The sequence below is a fragment of the Anopheles coluzzii genome, chromosome X (assembly GCF_943734685.1).
Source record: "Anopheles coluzzii chromosome X, AcolN3, whole genome shotgun sequence".
NCBI classification, from domain to species: Eukaryota; Metazoa; Arthropoda; class Insecta; order Diptera; family Culicidae; genus Anopheles; species Anopheles coluzzii.
This window is the reverse complement of record NC_064669.1, coordinates 5,496,761-5,511,914: the sequence shown is the minus strand read 5'-3', so window position 1 is coordinate 5,511,914 and position 15,154 is coordinate 5,496,761. Positions and strand designations below refer to the sequence as shown.

Genomic DNA, 15,154 nt, shown 5'->3' with positions numbered 1-15,154 from the left:
AGAGAGAGAGAGCCGACACGAGATAAAGCACACCTCACAGCGAGCGCGCCGGAGCGGTAGGACGGGCGGGCGGTCCGGTTGCTTGGTACACACGAGCGCGGGTCCGAGGTCGCGCCTCGCCGAAGTACCCCGTGCGAGATCGGTCTCGTTACCGCGCGCGGTCTAGGCCGAGAGCAAAATAGCGGAGCGCGAGAGCGAGCGAGAGAGGCTGCCCGGGGCCGTTCGCCGTTTTGGCGAGTACAAATAGTGCTGCCCGGTGGCTGCGACTCCTCAGTTTGACGTTATCATCCGCCGCACGTCGCGCAGAGACGCGCCTTTGGCTGTCACCCCGGCTCACACCCTCCACCCGAGTGGCAGACGCGAGCTCGCACGCGGTCGCTGGTGTGCGTGTTGTGTGTTTGGTTTTTGTGCGTTACGTCGCTCAACAAAGCAACAGGGGTTGAAAAAAAAAAGGAAAAGTTCCCCCTTTTTTTGGCGCCATTTTTCCCTGTGCACGTGTGTTATTGTGTGAGTGTGTGTACGAGCAGAAAAAAAGCACCAGAAAGGGCTCCAAAGGGACCTCCTCGGGAACCACACCAGGTGACAAGCGAGACAGCCTCAACATGGTGGACGCGTGCGAAACGATGCCCAAAGCGGACACAATCAAACTGCGAAACAAACACATCGGGTAAGTGTTTTTTTTTTGTTTCAAAAGAGAGGGAATATGTCCTAAATGACCCCATGACCTCGTACCTGCACTCTCCCCAGCCAGCAACAAAAGTGTCGCTTTTGGGTGTTCTACGCACCGAGAGCAGCAGACACAGCCATCACCAGCAGCTGCTGCGAGGTTCTACCTGTCTGGCTTTGCTCTCAATTCCTATTGTTGCCCGTTGACCACGTTGAACCCAGGTTCCATTTCGCTCGATTTTGTTTTCGCGCAATGAATATTCACTTGCAGGCTGCTGGCAGCTCGTTTTCAGCTTTAAAGTATCCCATCATCAAATTGATGGTTTCTGGCAGCTTGTTTGGCTCGTTTTTAGTATTGCGCTTAGCACTCACACATGCAATTCAATTCAATTCAAGTATGTATTTATTACTACGTCTGCCGTACAGACTAGCATACATATATTCCTTACTAACTCTGCTACCCTAAACTATCCTATATTAATCAGTCTATCCTAATCCTAATTACCTGAACTAAGAAAACACTGAAAGTCACATGGTCACTAATGAGAAGAGGAATTTATAGAGGATCTTAAACGGAGGCGGAAAACTGACAGGGATATGTTGAGATCAAAAAGGTTGCATGAGGAGTTAAACGAAGACAATGCACGCAGGAACGGATCGTTTCGACCACATGCAGAACGGCGTCTCGGAATTGATAAGGCAGGGCGAATGTGGAAATCCGAGGGAGTCCCAGACCCAGTAACCGACACCTAGACTCATAACCGGGCATGGATGCATAAGGCCCACCAAGTAATCTGCGAGCAGCAAATCTGGTGAATGCTCTCTGCACCCGCTCGATAACGGTCAATGTGCACACGTGCTACCGGGCACAGGACGCACCAGCGAGCAGAAAAGAGCCTCCAGAGAGAGTGGATTGGAGAATTCGCAGGCTATACGCTTGATCATACCCAGCGTTTACCACGCCCTGCTGACTATAGAGTCGTAGTGGTATCTGAAGGTGAGGGCATTGTCGTGCCAAACACCTAAGTCCTTTATCACCGAGACGCGATTTACCTGGACCTCATCTAGAGCGTACGAATAGCATGTATGTACTATGTTCCTATTGTACGTCAAACTCTGCTTTTTATTGAAACCAACATTGCGTAGGGTGCTTCCAGAGCTTGCCCGGTTTTCGCATAGCAGGAAAGTTTCGCTTCAGAAGCTTTAAGAACCTTTGCCGGACATGTCACACACTTGACAATTGTACCAATAATCAGACCTTAATTCAGTAGATAACTCACCAAACTTCTAATACGGCCAACAACAACTTTATTCGGCCAAGGGACCTTCTTAAGCCACTAATGAGCTTGTCCATTGGCGATTTGTTGAAGTACTCCGGATAGCCGGTCCTGCGCATGGGAAGACGGTCCTGAGTGCAGTCGTGCAAGTTGGCAACTTTAGCAAGTTGTCCGCTTTTTATTCTATTCTCAGACTATACCTGTAATATTGGTATACCTCTACCTATTACACTTGGTAGATGGAATTTCAATTCAATCGGTTGGATGGAGATCGGTATAATGGCTCAAACGATGAATCCGGATTGCCGTATGTAGATTCTGTAGCGAGAGGAATTTATGATAACTGTCCAAGTAAACAAAGGTCCATTTTCACGTTAATGCAAGGAAAGATCAAAACTTTTAAAAGATGCTTTCTACATGTTAACAACCGTTTAATTTGTTCAAACCGGAAAAAACAGGTAATGAAACCCGTTATTGCAGTAGAGTGAAGAATGCGAACGTTATGAATTGTAATGACAGAAGAATTTCAACTTCCAAAATGTAACAGCACTATCAATAGTGGTGACATTGAAGTAATCGGTCTAAAAGTACGGCTCGTGTTGTTGAAGATAAAGAATTAAATTGTCCAAATGGCAATGAAATAAAGAAATAATTGATAAATATATGACTGCGCCTAGAAAGACGCTTCAAAGTGGCGAGTCGCCAGTAACCAGTAATAACTCGTATCGGTGGAGATAGTCAAATTGTAATAACAGTTTGAATTTCATGAGGGAGAAGAAATAAGCGGGAGAGAGAGATAGAGAGAGAGACAGAGAAAAGAACGATTTGTTTTTCCGTTCTCGTAAGTCCACTCCCAGGCTGACGGTAGACTGATTTGCAGCGCCGACTTTCGCGCGCCGTCTTTCTGGTTGTCTAACTGGGTGCCCCAACCCGGCTTGGTAAGGTCAGGCGGTGTCGTCTGCCAAAAAAAAAAAAAAACCAAAAAAACCAACAATACAAATCGATCCTTTGGTGCCACGTGCCTCCCGTGCGGAAGAAGACGGCTCAGCATCAGGCAGGGGAAAGTGATGTCCAATGTCACACCTCTCTCGCTCTTTCAAACACAAATGCATGTGACACCCCCGATTCACGAATGTTTCCGTTTCGCTTGCTTCTCCCCCTGCAAACGTATTCGGGGAGCAGTTCTGCCAACAAGCGCGGGCAAAACAAACCGCCCCGCACACCGCGAAAATTCACGGTCAAAGCCAGGGCCAAGCGGACGGTTTTAGGGCGAGAGAATGAGCGAGCGCGCGCGCGCGCTCTCGCTCGCGTATTCGAAAGCCTTGTGAAATTATTTTTATTCCTCAACAGGCTGCCAGTTCTTAAATAAACAACAACAAAAGCAATAGAAAACAAAACAAAACAGGATTGTAGAATACCAACAATGGTGGATGGCGACGACCCGCAGCGGCGCAAACTACCTCACACTACGCGGGACGCCTTTACATCCCTCCGTTTATTCCACTTTAATTGAATTGTTTGTTTTGGGGTCGTCCGCACAACAACAACAATAACAACAAGCGTGCGAATGGCGAGTTGTTTGTGCGATTTTTTCACCCGTTTGCGTTTGTTGAGCTTGTTAAGGATGATCCGATGAATGATGCAGATGGCATCAACGGCATCCAGCAAGTGCACTAGATTAGCTTGTTTTTGCACACTTGACAACGCTTGCAAGCGCTTGCACGAAACTGGCACGCGCCAACGGCATGACAGGAGGGGAGAAGGAGGAGATGTTACGTGTAAATATGCAGCATTAATCCCGATGATAATAGCAACACACACACACACACACACAGCAAAAAGATGCATCATCATTGCGTTTGGCGGTTGGCCGGCAGCCAGGCAGCTGCTGTGTAGTACGAGGACATACAGCCGCTGGGAGATCACGTGCGCCGCATCCACAACCGCTCACCTACTAATCTATACCTCTCTCTCCCTCTCTCTCTTTCTCTCCGCACAGCAAATCCTGCCAGCTGTTCTATCGCTCCGATCCGCTGAAGATAGTGCGCGGCCAGGGCCAGTACATGTACGACGAGCAGGGTGCACGGTACCTCGACTGCATCAACAACGTCGCGCACGGTGAGTGGCAGGGTGACGGTGGTCCCTAAAACCGTCCTAGAAGAGGAGAAAAAAAAGGAATGATGCTTGCTCAAACCACGCACGGGTTGTTCACGTGCTGCTTAGTGGCTGCTAATCGCGTGAGCAAACCCCCCACCCGAAAGGGATGACCGAATGGTGGGGCACTCTTATCGAGCCGCACGGATCACGAATCAGTAAACAGCGCAACGAGGCCATCTCTCTCTCGACTCATTTGACGTCAAACCAGAAGGGAAGGAGGGGAGCGAATGCTTATCGGTCAGACCGGGCGGCACCCCAGTGGGTTATCGCGACCAGCGGCGGCTATTTGTGGTGCAACACGGAAAGAACCCGCTCTTCAACATCGTCCAACAATAAAAAAGGGACCTTCACGTGGACACACGCTCCCTCTCTCTCTCTCTCTCTCTGTCGCTCTTTCAAAATGGCTCAAAATCTACCAACGGCAGCTTTGAAGTGGTCCGACGCAATTCCAATGCCTGGGAATTTGTGAAACACGACTAAAAGCAACTAACAACAGCACAAAAATGGACAGTGATCGAGCTACCCCTTTCTCATTTTTTTTTCTCCCTCCCTCCCTCCCTTTCCCGCCCCACAGTTGGACACTGCCATCCGAAGGTGGTGGAGGCCGGGACGCGCCAGCTGGCCACCCTGTCGACCAACAACCGCTTCCTGCACGACGAGCTCGTCCAGTGCGCCCAAACGCTCGCGGCAAAGATGCCCGGCAACCTGTCCGTCTGCTACTTCGTCAACTCCGGCTCGGAGGCGAACGATCTGGCGCTGCGGCTCGCCCGCCAGCACACCGGCCGGCACGAGGTGATCACGCTCGACCAGTAAGTATCCAACGCCCAGGGAGTCCGCAGCTGCCTTAGAAAAGAAGAGAAAAAAAACTTAGTGATGGATAAGGACCCAAGAATTGAAAGCAGGTCTCAGACATTTTTTAATTCCCAAAAATGCTGATTAGCTGTACTGTTCATTTCCAATCGGTAACTCTTGTAACGATTTTGCGATGTAACACACACGTGGTGCCGTGGTACAGTTGTCAACTCGTACGACTTAATAACATGCCCGTCATGGGTTCTAAGCTAACATGGACCGTCTCCCCGTAGCAAGGATTTGACTATATTCGGCTGTGTCTGGGTAATTAATTAAGTCTCGAGAGCCTGTATAGGCCGGGCATGTCCGCGTAGGACGTTACGCCAAATAAAAGAAGAAGAGAAGAAGAAGAAAGAGAGCACACACATTTCATCAACACCGTCCTGGACAGATACATTGGAACTCCTACAACATATCATATTTTTATAACAAACGAGTGTGCAAAATATTCCATTTAGAGCCTTCAATTTGCGTTACAATTTTATGATTTAGCGTTTTAACTGATGATGTGCTCTCTGGAGAGCACTCACGACTCCGATCCAACTCCGACTATTGTTAGTCCGATGCTGACTCGGGAGTCGTCCGGGTCAGTGTCGTCCGGAGTCATCCGGAATCGTCCAGAGTCGTCCGTAGTCACCCAGAGTCTGAGTCGTCCGGAGTGGATCGGAGGCATCGAAGTCGATCGGAGTCAACTGGAACTGTCCGGTATGATGAGCTTGTTATCAGGCCTTTCATTTCGTTGTGTGTTTTTGGTTTTCACTTTGCTCTTGTACTTCGTATTCAGACCTTTGTTTTGAAGCCCGATTCTGACCGACTCCGGACAACTCCGGACAATGCTGATAATCCTCCAGAGTCGGTTCCGAAATTATCGGCTTCACATCGGGGTCAACTGTAGATTTTAACGAACTTTACCCATCACTAGTTTTTCACCTTCCCATTAGTGATGGGAATGTCCTACCGATCCCGGTAGAGTCATTCCGTTCCTTCGATGGATCGTTCGAACTTGGGAAACAAACAAATAATGTAAAATATTTTTTTCGCAAGCAGCACAGATGATTGATTCTTTAATCAATTAAATCCCAATAACAACAACAAATTTGAAAGCTTTTTGTCCCTTCCTTATAAACAGTTCCACCAAATGACATATCGGACTGACTCCACAGTCAGGTGGCGCTATCAACCCTTTTGTTTTAGTTTTGCATTTGTTTGGTTCGTTAACAACCTCCGTAAGGAGTTGTTTTGGGTTCAAATAGCATAAGTCATCTGGGCAATAGTTCTTCAGCAGAAGCGACGGAAGCTAACTACTACTGGATGGTTGAGACTTTCTCACACACTTTTATCACAAAAATATCGAAGCCTGTTGAGTGTAAAAAAAGATATTTTATGTTAAGCGATTTTGCTGCAAAATGCTACAATTAGTTAAATCTCAAGATATTCTATAAACACTGTGGTTATGGGTTAAATGCTTGAAGTGAATAGTTTACTTTTTTTATGAAAAACCCAATAATAAACCAGCATTATCAACTCCAAGGATCTAGTTTCGTTTCTTTCCGTTTTGGTTCCCCAAAATAAAAGGAATTTTCCTATCACAACCTTCAAATTACATTTAAACTACAATACAATTCTAACAATATGGTCCCCCGTTGTTCTTCCAGTGCCTACCACGGTCACGTCTCGGCCGTGATGGACATCTCGCCGTACAAATTCAACCAACCGGGCGGCGACCCGAAGCCCGACTTTGTGCACGTGGTCAGTAAATGGGCCGCCGGGGGTTTTTTTTTTTTTTTGTTTGCAAAACACACAACCTCACTGCACTATTTCCCCCTCATACCCGCGTTGTAGGCACCGTGCCCGGACGTGTACCGGGGCAAGTACCGCGACTGTGACTATCCGGACGGTACCGACCTGGGCCAGCTGTACGCGGACGAGGTGCAGCGGCTGCTGGACCGCAGCCCGGCCGGTGTGGCCGCCTTCATCGCGGAGAGCTTGCAGAGCTGCGGCGGGCAGATCATACCGCCGGCCGGCTACTTCCAGAAGGTGTACGAGTAAGTACGCACGGCCACGTGCCAGTTATCCACGTGCGCGGACAGCTTGATTGATGGGGCCGGGTTGCGTTCTTTCACAGCGCGGTACGCAAGGCCGGCGGCGTAACGATCGCGGACGAGGTGCAGGTCGGCTTCGGGCGGATCGGCACGCACTACTGGGCGTTCGAGCCGCACGGCATCGTGCCGGACATAGTGACGGTGGCGAAACCGATGGGCAACGGGCATCCGGTCGGGGCGGTCGTCACTACGCCCGAGATTGCGGAAAGCTTTGCCGCCACCGGCGTCTGCTACTTCAACACGGTATGTTTCACTTTTTTTTTTTTTGCTTTGTTGGAGAAGGAATGACTTTTCCGTTTCTTTTGTCTGATGCATTTCGTTTTCCGCAATCCTTTCCAGTACGGTGGCAATCCGGTGTCGTGCGCGATTGCGAACGCGGTCATGCGCGTGATCGACGAGGAGCGGCTGCAGGAGAACGCGCTGCGCGTCGGCCGCTACCTGCTGGAGCAGTCGCGGGCCCTGGCCTACGAGTATCAGCTGGTGGGCGATGTGCGCGGCACCGGCCTGTTCGTGGGCATTGAGCTGGTGGCGGACCGGCAGCGCCGGCTGCCGGCGACCCGCGCCGCCAAGGCGGTGGTCGAGCGGATGAAAACCGTCCACCGGATACTGGTGAGCAGCGACGGGCCGGACGACAACGTGGTCAAGCTGAAGCCGCCGATGGTGTTTACCGCGGAGAATGCGGACGAGTTCCTGTACGCCATCCGCGAGTGTCTCACCTACCTGGAGCAGCAGCAGAAGGAATCGAGCGCAGCAGCGCCGGAAGTGGCAAACGCGCCGGTCCGCGTAACCCATCCACTAGCGACCGGTGGCATCCTTCAGCCGAGCCCGATCAGCCGCGGCCAGCGCGATACGTCAACACTCATCAAGTCAATCTGAACGGATCCAGGCAGATCTGCCACCGATCAAGCGCAAGCAGCCCCGATCAACGCCGGAGCCCGCGGCACTTGCTTTCCGCTGGTGGAGCGCTGCGCACGATGCTAGAGGGGGGGGGGAGACACTTATTTGTTTTAAAAATAAGAATTACATTATAAAGCCCTCCTTCGCGTCCCCTCGTACACTACTGGCGGGCGTGGGGAGGGGCCACACTTTGCTGTCATTTAAAGTTTTTAGAGAACGAGAGGGAGAGATTTAAAGCGAGCAAATCCAATCCAATTGCCTTCGTCTGCTAAGGAGGGAGGAATGATAGTTGTAATCAATGCAATAGAGTAAGTCGGCTAGAGGATGGGAGAGAGTAGTGGTGAAATGGTGCGATAAATATATTTACGCTGCCTGTAAAGGAGCTGTTCCAATTAAATATATGATTGCAGCTGTCGTTACTACCTTGAGGAGCCCTTTCTGATTCGCTTGCTGTACGATTTCCTAGTTCGTAAGGAATAGGCATGGGATATAGGAACGGTTTTAGTTTGCGATATGGACATCATCAGCGACTAGCATCGGGATGCAGTGTTTATAGGAGGAATGGTGCTTACTACAAGGTATAACAAATTACCATTTCTTTTTTTTTTTTTTGTTAGAATTTTTCTTTGATATGTACTCCAGCAATTTCGAAGATTTAGAGATATTGACGCACGTTTAGGATCACTAGGAACCAAGACCCTGGTGAACTTCAGACATCCAGATCCACAATGTATTCTCGAGATTGTTCAGGGCGTCGTCCATATTCCTAAACACTCTTTTCTAAGAAGTATCTGAGGAGGGCTAGACAAACTTGGGATATATTCCCGAGACCCATGGTTCGAGAGGAAACTTCCACAAATGTATGAGCTCTAAAGGATTTTGAGACATTCCCACATCCTGATTGCTCCTAGGGATTTTGGACGAACCAAAGACATCAACATCTGCAATGCATTCTCGACACGCGTGGCAAGTATCGGATGAGCTCTAAACGAACTTTCCTATACTTCAAAAATTGCCTAGAAGTTCAGCTCAGAATCATCGGAGCAACTATAGACGAACTAGGGATGCTTCCTTTCAAACAATGCGTCTCGAGAATATATCCCAACACTATAACATTTCAACAAATTCTGAGTCCCAGAGGACTTTGAGACATTGCAACACCCGAAGGATCAACAAGAGATGTGAACTCTGACCGGTCCAGGACCTCTAGACGACAGCGGGCCAAAGCAATTTCTGACAATTCCTTGTCAGGGATTGATAGGAACAATAGTATTTGCACCGAAGTATCACAAACATTCTCGAGACACATTGCTAGAAATGGATTGTCCCTACAATGAGCTCCACAAACTACTAAGTTCTAGAGTACTTGGTGTACATGGAGTACTACACCTCAAAGACCACCAGTACCCTAACCCCTTCCGAAAAACTTTGGGCGTGAATCGTACTTTCTGTACAGCTATATTGCTATACGGCTTGCAGAATTTTTATTTAAAAAAAAACACGACCACTCCAAAGTTCGCTTACTGCTTCTGTTTATATCAATATGTATATATTTCTTTACAGTATCTCTTCCGTCTCAAAACAGTCCACAACATCGTGTTTCATCCCTCAAACCAAATCTCATTGGCCATTTGTTTTTTTTTGTTTTGTTTTTTTTAGTACCAGATGATGAGAATACACATTTCAGTAATGTTTTTTTTTTTTTTTTTAATTAAGCATACTTCACATTCTTTGCTTGATTGGGAGATGGGAGGCACACAGCATAACAGCAAAAATATAGTAAAGCGCCATTAACGAGAGGAGCCTAGCTGTTAGTTAACGTAAAATACACTGTTCTGTTACAAAGAGGTTGTTCACCCCGCCCCGGGTCTATTTATAGAGAACGAATAGAACGAAAAAAGCACACACACACACAGCATACACACAATCTCCAGCACGGTAACTGCTACACTTGCGATTATGTAAGATAATTCATCTTAGTTTTGTTGTTGTTTTTTCTTTGGTTGGTGCCCATGTCCACATACAACAATCAAGTCTTTATCTCGCCTTGTTTTGGGGGGGGGGGGGGGGGGGGGGTTGGGGAGGACTCATCGTGAAGAGCCGCTCCGAAAGCGACACGAACGGAATTGCTGCTGTGCGTCCAACTGTATGCGGGGGCATCACCATTTTGCGTCGCAGTTACCTGGGATGGTTGGTTGGAAAACAACGGCCCTAAAAACGAAAGGATGTACACGTGCCAACAGCCAAATTCCTACACTATCGCCGCCTCAATATTGCTCTTCTAAATATCTGCAAATGGTTGGTTTGTGCGCGTCTTATCTCGCGTCTCGCATGGCGTTTGCCCGTTTTGCCGCCCTACCTGATTGCGCTGGGGGTACAGGCGATTGCTTGACCTTTTGCGGCCAGACGATTGTGAGCGGGCTTCGACCCGTTCGTTAAGTCAAGGGGGGAGGCCGCGATTGTTAAGTGCGCACACTTTTGCGCAGCAGCTGACCCCGCTGCAATGTACATTACGCTAGCCTGGGTGCGTCAGTTTTATTTGCTTTTTGTTTTATTATTTGTTTGTTATCGCTTACTTTCTACAACCTGCTAGTGTGTCCGCCTCTGGTCCACCCCAGGACACATACACTCAGAGAGAGAGAGAGAGAGAGATAGAAAGAGAGCGATTGCGACACTCTACGCCACACCACAGCACGTGTTTTTCTTCCTTTACAGTCTTTTTTTAAGAGTTATACTATTTACTTTGCTTTATTGGCTCAATACGCGTTACGTGTGCCTTGGCTTGAGTCAACTATGCCCCATGCTCCTTTACTTTTGTTCTGAAGTGTGTGCCGGTTGGGTTTTTGTTGCTGTTGTTTTGGGGGGGGGAGCTTTCTATTAACATTAACATGGTAAAATGGGGGGAAAACACGTGGTTATTACTGCGTTTAATTACATTTGAATTCATCTTTTTTCATTTGTCTTTTTCTTGTTTGTTTGTTTGCTGCTATGTTGCTATGTTCGGGTTTCACTGCATGATTTTTGTGCAGGAGGCAGATTAGGACACTACATTACAACTAGTAGCTATTGCATGTATCGGAGCTTTCTCCTCGCCCGGGCACAGCTTTCGGGCGTTTGTTATATGGTTTAATGTCTTCTTAAACTGTCTTATCTGTACATTGACTCCCGCACGCTGTCACACATACACACACACACACAAGCACACACCTTATTGCCTTGTGAACGATAGCTCTGACCACTCTGAAGAAGGTCGGCGAGAAACTTTTTCAACAAAATGTAGCAAAAATGTATCCAAAGAGCAGCAGGCAATTAATGTACAATTACAACCCTTGACGGGCAACGGTATAATGTAATATTAGCGCAACCCGTAAAATCGAAAACTCCTTATTCCTTTCTATACAGGGTTTTCCACGGGTTCTCATAGTTATGGGACACTTCCTACACTCTTCCCCAGTGGAAGTGAATGAAGTTTCATGTTGGAAATTTGACTCTATTCCTAGAAATTCCAGTTGGATTTGTTCAACAAGGATGCTAGAGAGTCCAATTCCCATTACATTAAGTTCATTTCACGCAAGAAAGTGTTTATAAAGTGTCCCACAGCTACGAGAACTCCTGGAAAATCCTGTAATGTGTGTGTGTGTGTGTGTGTGTGTGTGTGTGTGTGTGTGTGTGTGTGTGTGTGAGTGAGTATAAACTGGTTCCCTGCAAAATATTGCCTGCTGAAATATGTAAGCTTGTGTCTGTTTATCATTTTGTAAGGAAAAAAAAAATGTAGAAATGAAATTTCTACACACACACACTCACTCACACAGAACAGGCAACCACACTTATCGGTATGCCCACGAGCGATAATTTAATAATAGTTTCTACTTTAAAAAAAAAAGGTATTTGTTATACATAACTAACGTACATAAAGTTAGCAATGAGCGGATTTAAATTTTAAACTATTATATAATTGAAAAAAAAAACAACAATCCTATCCTTTTCTTTCATTTTGCCGCCTTCGTTACGTTTTGTTATCTTGCGTTACGATAAGATTTCTTTTTTTTTTGTTTTTTTTTTGTTTTCGTGTGTGTGGTCAAAAATGTGTTTGCTGGTTTTGTTCGTTGTGCTAATTTTACTTGAACCATCCGTTTTCTCACGTTTTCTCCGTTTTTCCTCCATTATCCCATTCCCCTCCCCCCATGTTCTGTTACGCTAATAGGCTAATTCTTCCGGCCGGCACGACGTCCGGCATTTCGTTGTCGGTAATTTGTTGCGTGTTTTTGATGCTAGTAGCTAAGTTTTGGACGCATTCCGTCGCAATTGCCATACTGTGGCTTAAAACGTAAGAAGAAAAAGAAAGAAAAACTATTCAAAATCTAGCAACGTGTACACGTGTGTGTGTGCGTGTGTGTGTGTGGTTAGCGTCACTTACTGGTAAGAAAACCCCCAGCTAGTGGGGTTTACCTTTACCCCACCCGCACCCACCGGCAATTGCATTGTCGACCACCACCACCATCACCACACCAGCACTCTCATCCTCCCGTTTGGCTGCAGGGGGACGACGGGAAATTATCTAAACTCGTAAATTTGAATACAGGATTCGGCCACGTGCTGCAGCGTTAGCGACTGGTACCTGTGGGCGGGATAGTTGGCGAGAAAAAAACTAGGCGAGTCAGTGAAAGGGGGAGATAGGACACACAAACCGCAACAGAGTTGCCTACCATTCGGAGGAGCGGTGATAGTAGTAACCCTCCATAACGGCTTGCGATTTCTGGAAGCAGATGTAGTAGAACCCGGCGAACGACGCACCGTTGATGTTCTTTATCTTGTGATCAGGTACCTGGTTGGGGATGAACAGAATGAAACGTTAGCCGAAAACCCGTGCCTTCCCGCCTGTGCACCAGCACCAGCGCAACACCTACCAGAAAGTGTTCCTTCCAGCGCATAAACACGTAGTCACTCTTCGCTAGCGCATCGTAGTCGAAGTCGTCCGAGTTGAACGTCTTCTGGTACTCGCTGAAGGCAGCAAATTTTCCCTGCAAATGCAAAGAAAAAACATCAAATGCCAACCGTCCGTTACCTGTTGCGCGCACGCACACACACACACACAGACAAACACTTACAAAATGCTTTCTATCTACATCCTCGTCCGCGTCCCATTTGCGCGTCAGGAAGGGATACTTTTTCGAGATAATTTCACCATCGAAGAAGGTCGTCAGGGTGGGAAACTCGAACGTCAGCCCGGTGATTTTGAGATATCCGCACAGATAAGAGTTTGCTTCGTCAACGTGCTAGTAATGGGTAAAAAAGAAAGAAAGAAAGAAAAGGGGTTCGAAATTAGCCTTCGTTCTAGTGATGAAAAATATAAAGTTTTTAGGAAAAACTGAAGTATTTTGTCGGAATCAATTTCGGCTAGCCGCTAAGTTTTTTGGAATCGATTCCGGAGAATAGGTCTGAACTCAATTTCCAGAATTAGCTCCGAAATCGCCCCCGGATTCGGAATTGGTTCCAAAATTGGTTTCGGAAACGGCTCCGAAATTGGTTCCGGAATAGACTCAGAAATTTGTTCCGAAATTGGTTCTGGAATTAGCTCCGGAATCGGCTTCGGAATCGGCTCCAAAATTGGTTCCTGAATTGGCTCTGGAATCGGCTTTGGAATTGGTTCCGAAGTCGGTTTTGGAATTGGTTTCGACATCGGCTCAGGTTTGGGTTCCGGAATCGGAATCGGCTCCGGAATTGGTTCCGGAATCGGCTCCGGAATTGGTTCCGGAATCGGCTCCGGAATCGGTTCCGGGATCGAAATCGGCACTATAATCGCAATTGGTTCCGAAATCAGAATCGGCTTCGAAACGGAGTCGATTTCGGCATTTCCATAAGAATAGGCGTTTGGGTCCAATGATCGTATTAATAGCCGCAAACAATCAAAATACTTGTAAACGATCCATTCTCATGGAGATTCCCGGACTGATTTCGCTTCTGAAGCTTCATATTTCAATTCAAGAACTGATTCTCATTCCGGAGCTAATTCCATTTCTGAAATCAATCCTGATTCCGTTGTCGGGGTAAATTGCCATTCCCTGGGGAAATCCGATTCCGGCGCCGATTCCGATTGCGAAATTGATTTCGAAGCCGAATCCAAAATCGGCTCCGGAGTCAACACCGGAATCAGCTCCGGAATCGACTCCGGAATTGATTCCGAACACGGCATCGGAATCGGATTGGTCCACTCCGTTCGTCGCAGTACCCTTTGGTGCGACCTGCTCGCTCTGCTTACCTGCAGCACCACTTCAACCTCGTACGCGTTGCCCTTCGATTTCTGGGAGCCGCGAAACTTAGAACCATTGTACAGGAGCGATTTGGTGACGCCGAGCTGTTTGGAGTTGTTCGGCGGCGGCGGCACTATATCCACCCGCACAGGCATGCTGCTCGCGCTGGCGTCCCGGCCCGGCTGCTGCTGCCCTCGTGCCGCTTCCTGTTGCTCGCTTCCCTCCTCTGCGTCTCCACCGTCCTCCTCCTCCGCTTGGTCTTGCTGCCGGTGCGGTTCGGGCTGATTGTCGCCGTCCGGTCCGAGTCGGTCCGGCCGCTCGGCTACTCCACCAGCGATGCCACCACCACCCGCCGCCGCCGCCGCCCGCCCGCCTCCTCCGTCTGACCCGCACGTGCTGCTGCTGTCGGCGCCGGTGCGCTTCTGCTTGGCCGAGCCGCTGTTACCGTGGCCACTCCCGTCACCGTCGGCCGGGTCACGCTGCCCCCTCGGTTCCGCTTCCTCCTTCTCCTCCGGCGTCACTCGCTCCTCGGTGTCGAGCGCGGTTGTGCCGGGCACGAGGGCGGAATCGGCACCTTCCCCTTCCGCTAGGATCGTTGTCGTCGCCGCCGTCGTCGCTGCTGCTGATGCTGTTGTTGTTTCCTCACCCTTGGCTTGCTCGTCCGGCACCGAGCTGCTGCTGCCGGCAGCTTCCTCCACACCGATCCCCAGCCCTGCACCCGCACCCTGCGGTTGCTCCCCGTCCGAGCTCGTGCTAGCCGTGCGCCGGTCCCCGCACCGCGGCTCCTCCGTCGCGTCCGCTCGCTTGCGGCGTCTGGTGCGTTTGCCCGACACGGTTGCGCCTACCACCCCTCCGCCGGCCCAGCAGCTCAGCAGCAGTGTGTGGCCGACCAGAGTTTATCGCGCGGGTCGCCGATTGCCGCTCTGGGCAGCTGATACGCGGCTGGGTTGCA

The 15,154-nt window shown here is 48.8% G+C and overlaps 2 protein-coding genes across 2 annotated transcripts; one reads left to right on the top strand and one right to left on the bottom strand.

Moving 5' to 3' along the window:
* The first annotated feature begins 260 nt into the window (after positions 1–260).
* Positions 261–8,348, top strand: LOC120961520 (alanine--glyoxylate aminotransferase 2-like). Its single transcript, XM_040385287.2, has 7 exons — positions 261–667; positions 3,943–4,061; positions 4,675–4,909; positions 6,608–6,701; positions 6,795–6,997; positions 7,078–7,297; positions 7,394–8,348. The coding sequence occupies exons 1-7, from the start codon at positions 603–605 to the stop codon at positions 7,928–7,930; spliced, it is 1,473 nt and encodes a 490-aa protein (XP_040241221.2). The 5' UTR covers positions 261–602; the 3' UTR covers positions 7,931–8,348.
* A 1,118-nt stretch (positions 8,349–9,466) lies between these two features.
* LOC120961531 (glucose-induced degradation protein 4 homolog) lies at positions 9,467–15,094 on the bottom strand. Its single transcript, XM_040385314.2, has 5 exons — positions 14,211–15,094; positions 13,060–13,227; positions 12,859–12,972; positions 12,658–12,776; positions 9,467–12,569 (listed from the first exon to the last, which is right to left on the bottom strand). The coding sequence occupies exons 1-5, from the start codon at positions 14,355–14,357 to the stop codon at positions 12,506–12,508; spliced, it is 612 nt and encodes a 203-aa protein (XP_040241248.1). The 5' UTR covers positions 14,358–15,094; the 3' UTR covers positions 9,467–12,505.
* Between the last annotated feature and the right edge of the window lie 60 nt (positions 15,095–15,154).

Excerpts from the sequence above, each read along its gene's own strand:
- LOC120961520 (XM_040385287.2), top strand. The coding sequence starts at position 603 with ATGGTGGACGCGTGCGAAACGATGCCCAAAGCGGACACAATCAAACTG. Across the intron at positions 668-3,942 it reads CTGCGAAACAAACACATCGG|CAAATCCTGCCAGCTGTTCT; the intron begins GTAAGTGTTTTT and ends CTCTCCGCACAG. Across the intron at positions 4,910-6,607 it reads GAGGTGATCACGCTCGACCA|TGCCTACCACGGTCACGTCT; the intron begins GTAAGTATCCAA and ends TTGTTCTTCCAG.
- LOC120961531 (XM_040385314.2), bottom strand. The coding sequence starts at position 14,357 with ATGCCTGTGCGGGTGGATATAGTGCCGCCGCCGCCGAACAACTCCAAA. Across the intron at positions 13,228-14,210 it reads AGGTTGAAGTGGTGCTGCAG|CACGTTGACGAAGCAAACTC; the intron begins GTAAGCAGAGCG and ends ACCCATTACTAG. Across the intron at positions 12,777-12,858 it reads GCTGGAAGGAACACTTTCTG|GTACCTGATCACAAGATAAA; the intron begins GTAGGTGTTGCG and ends ATCCCCAACCAG.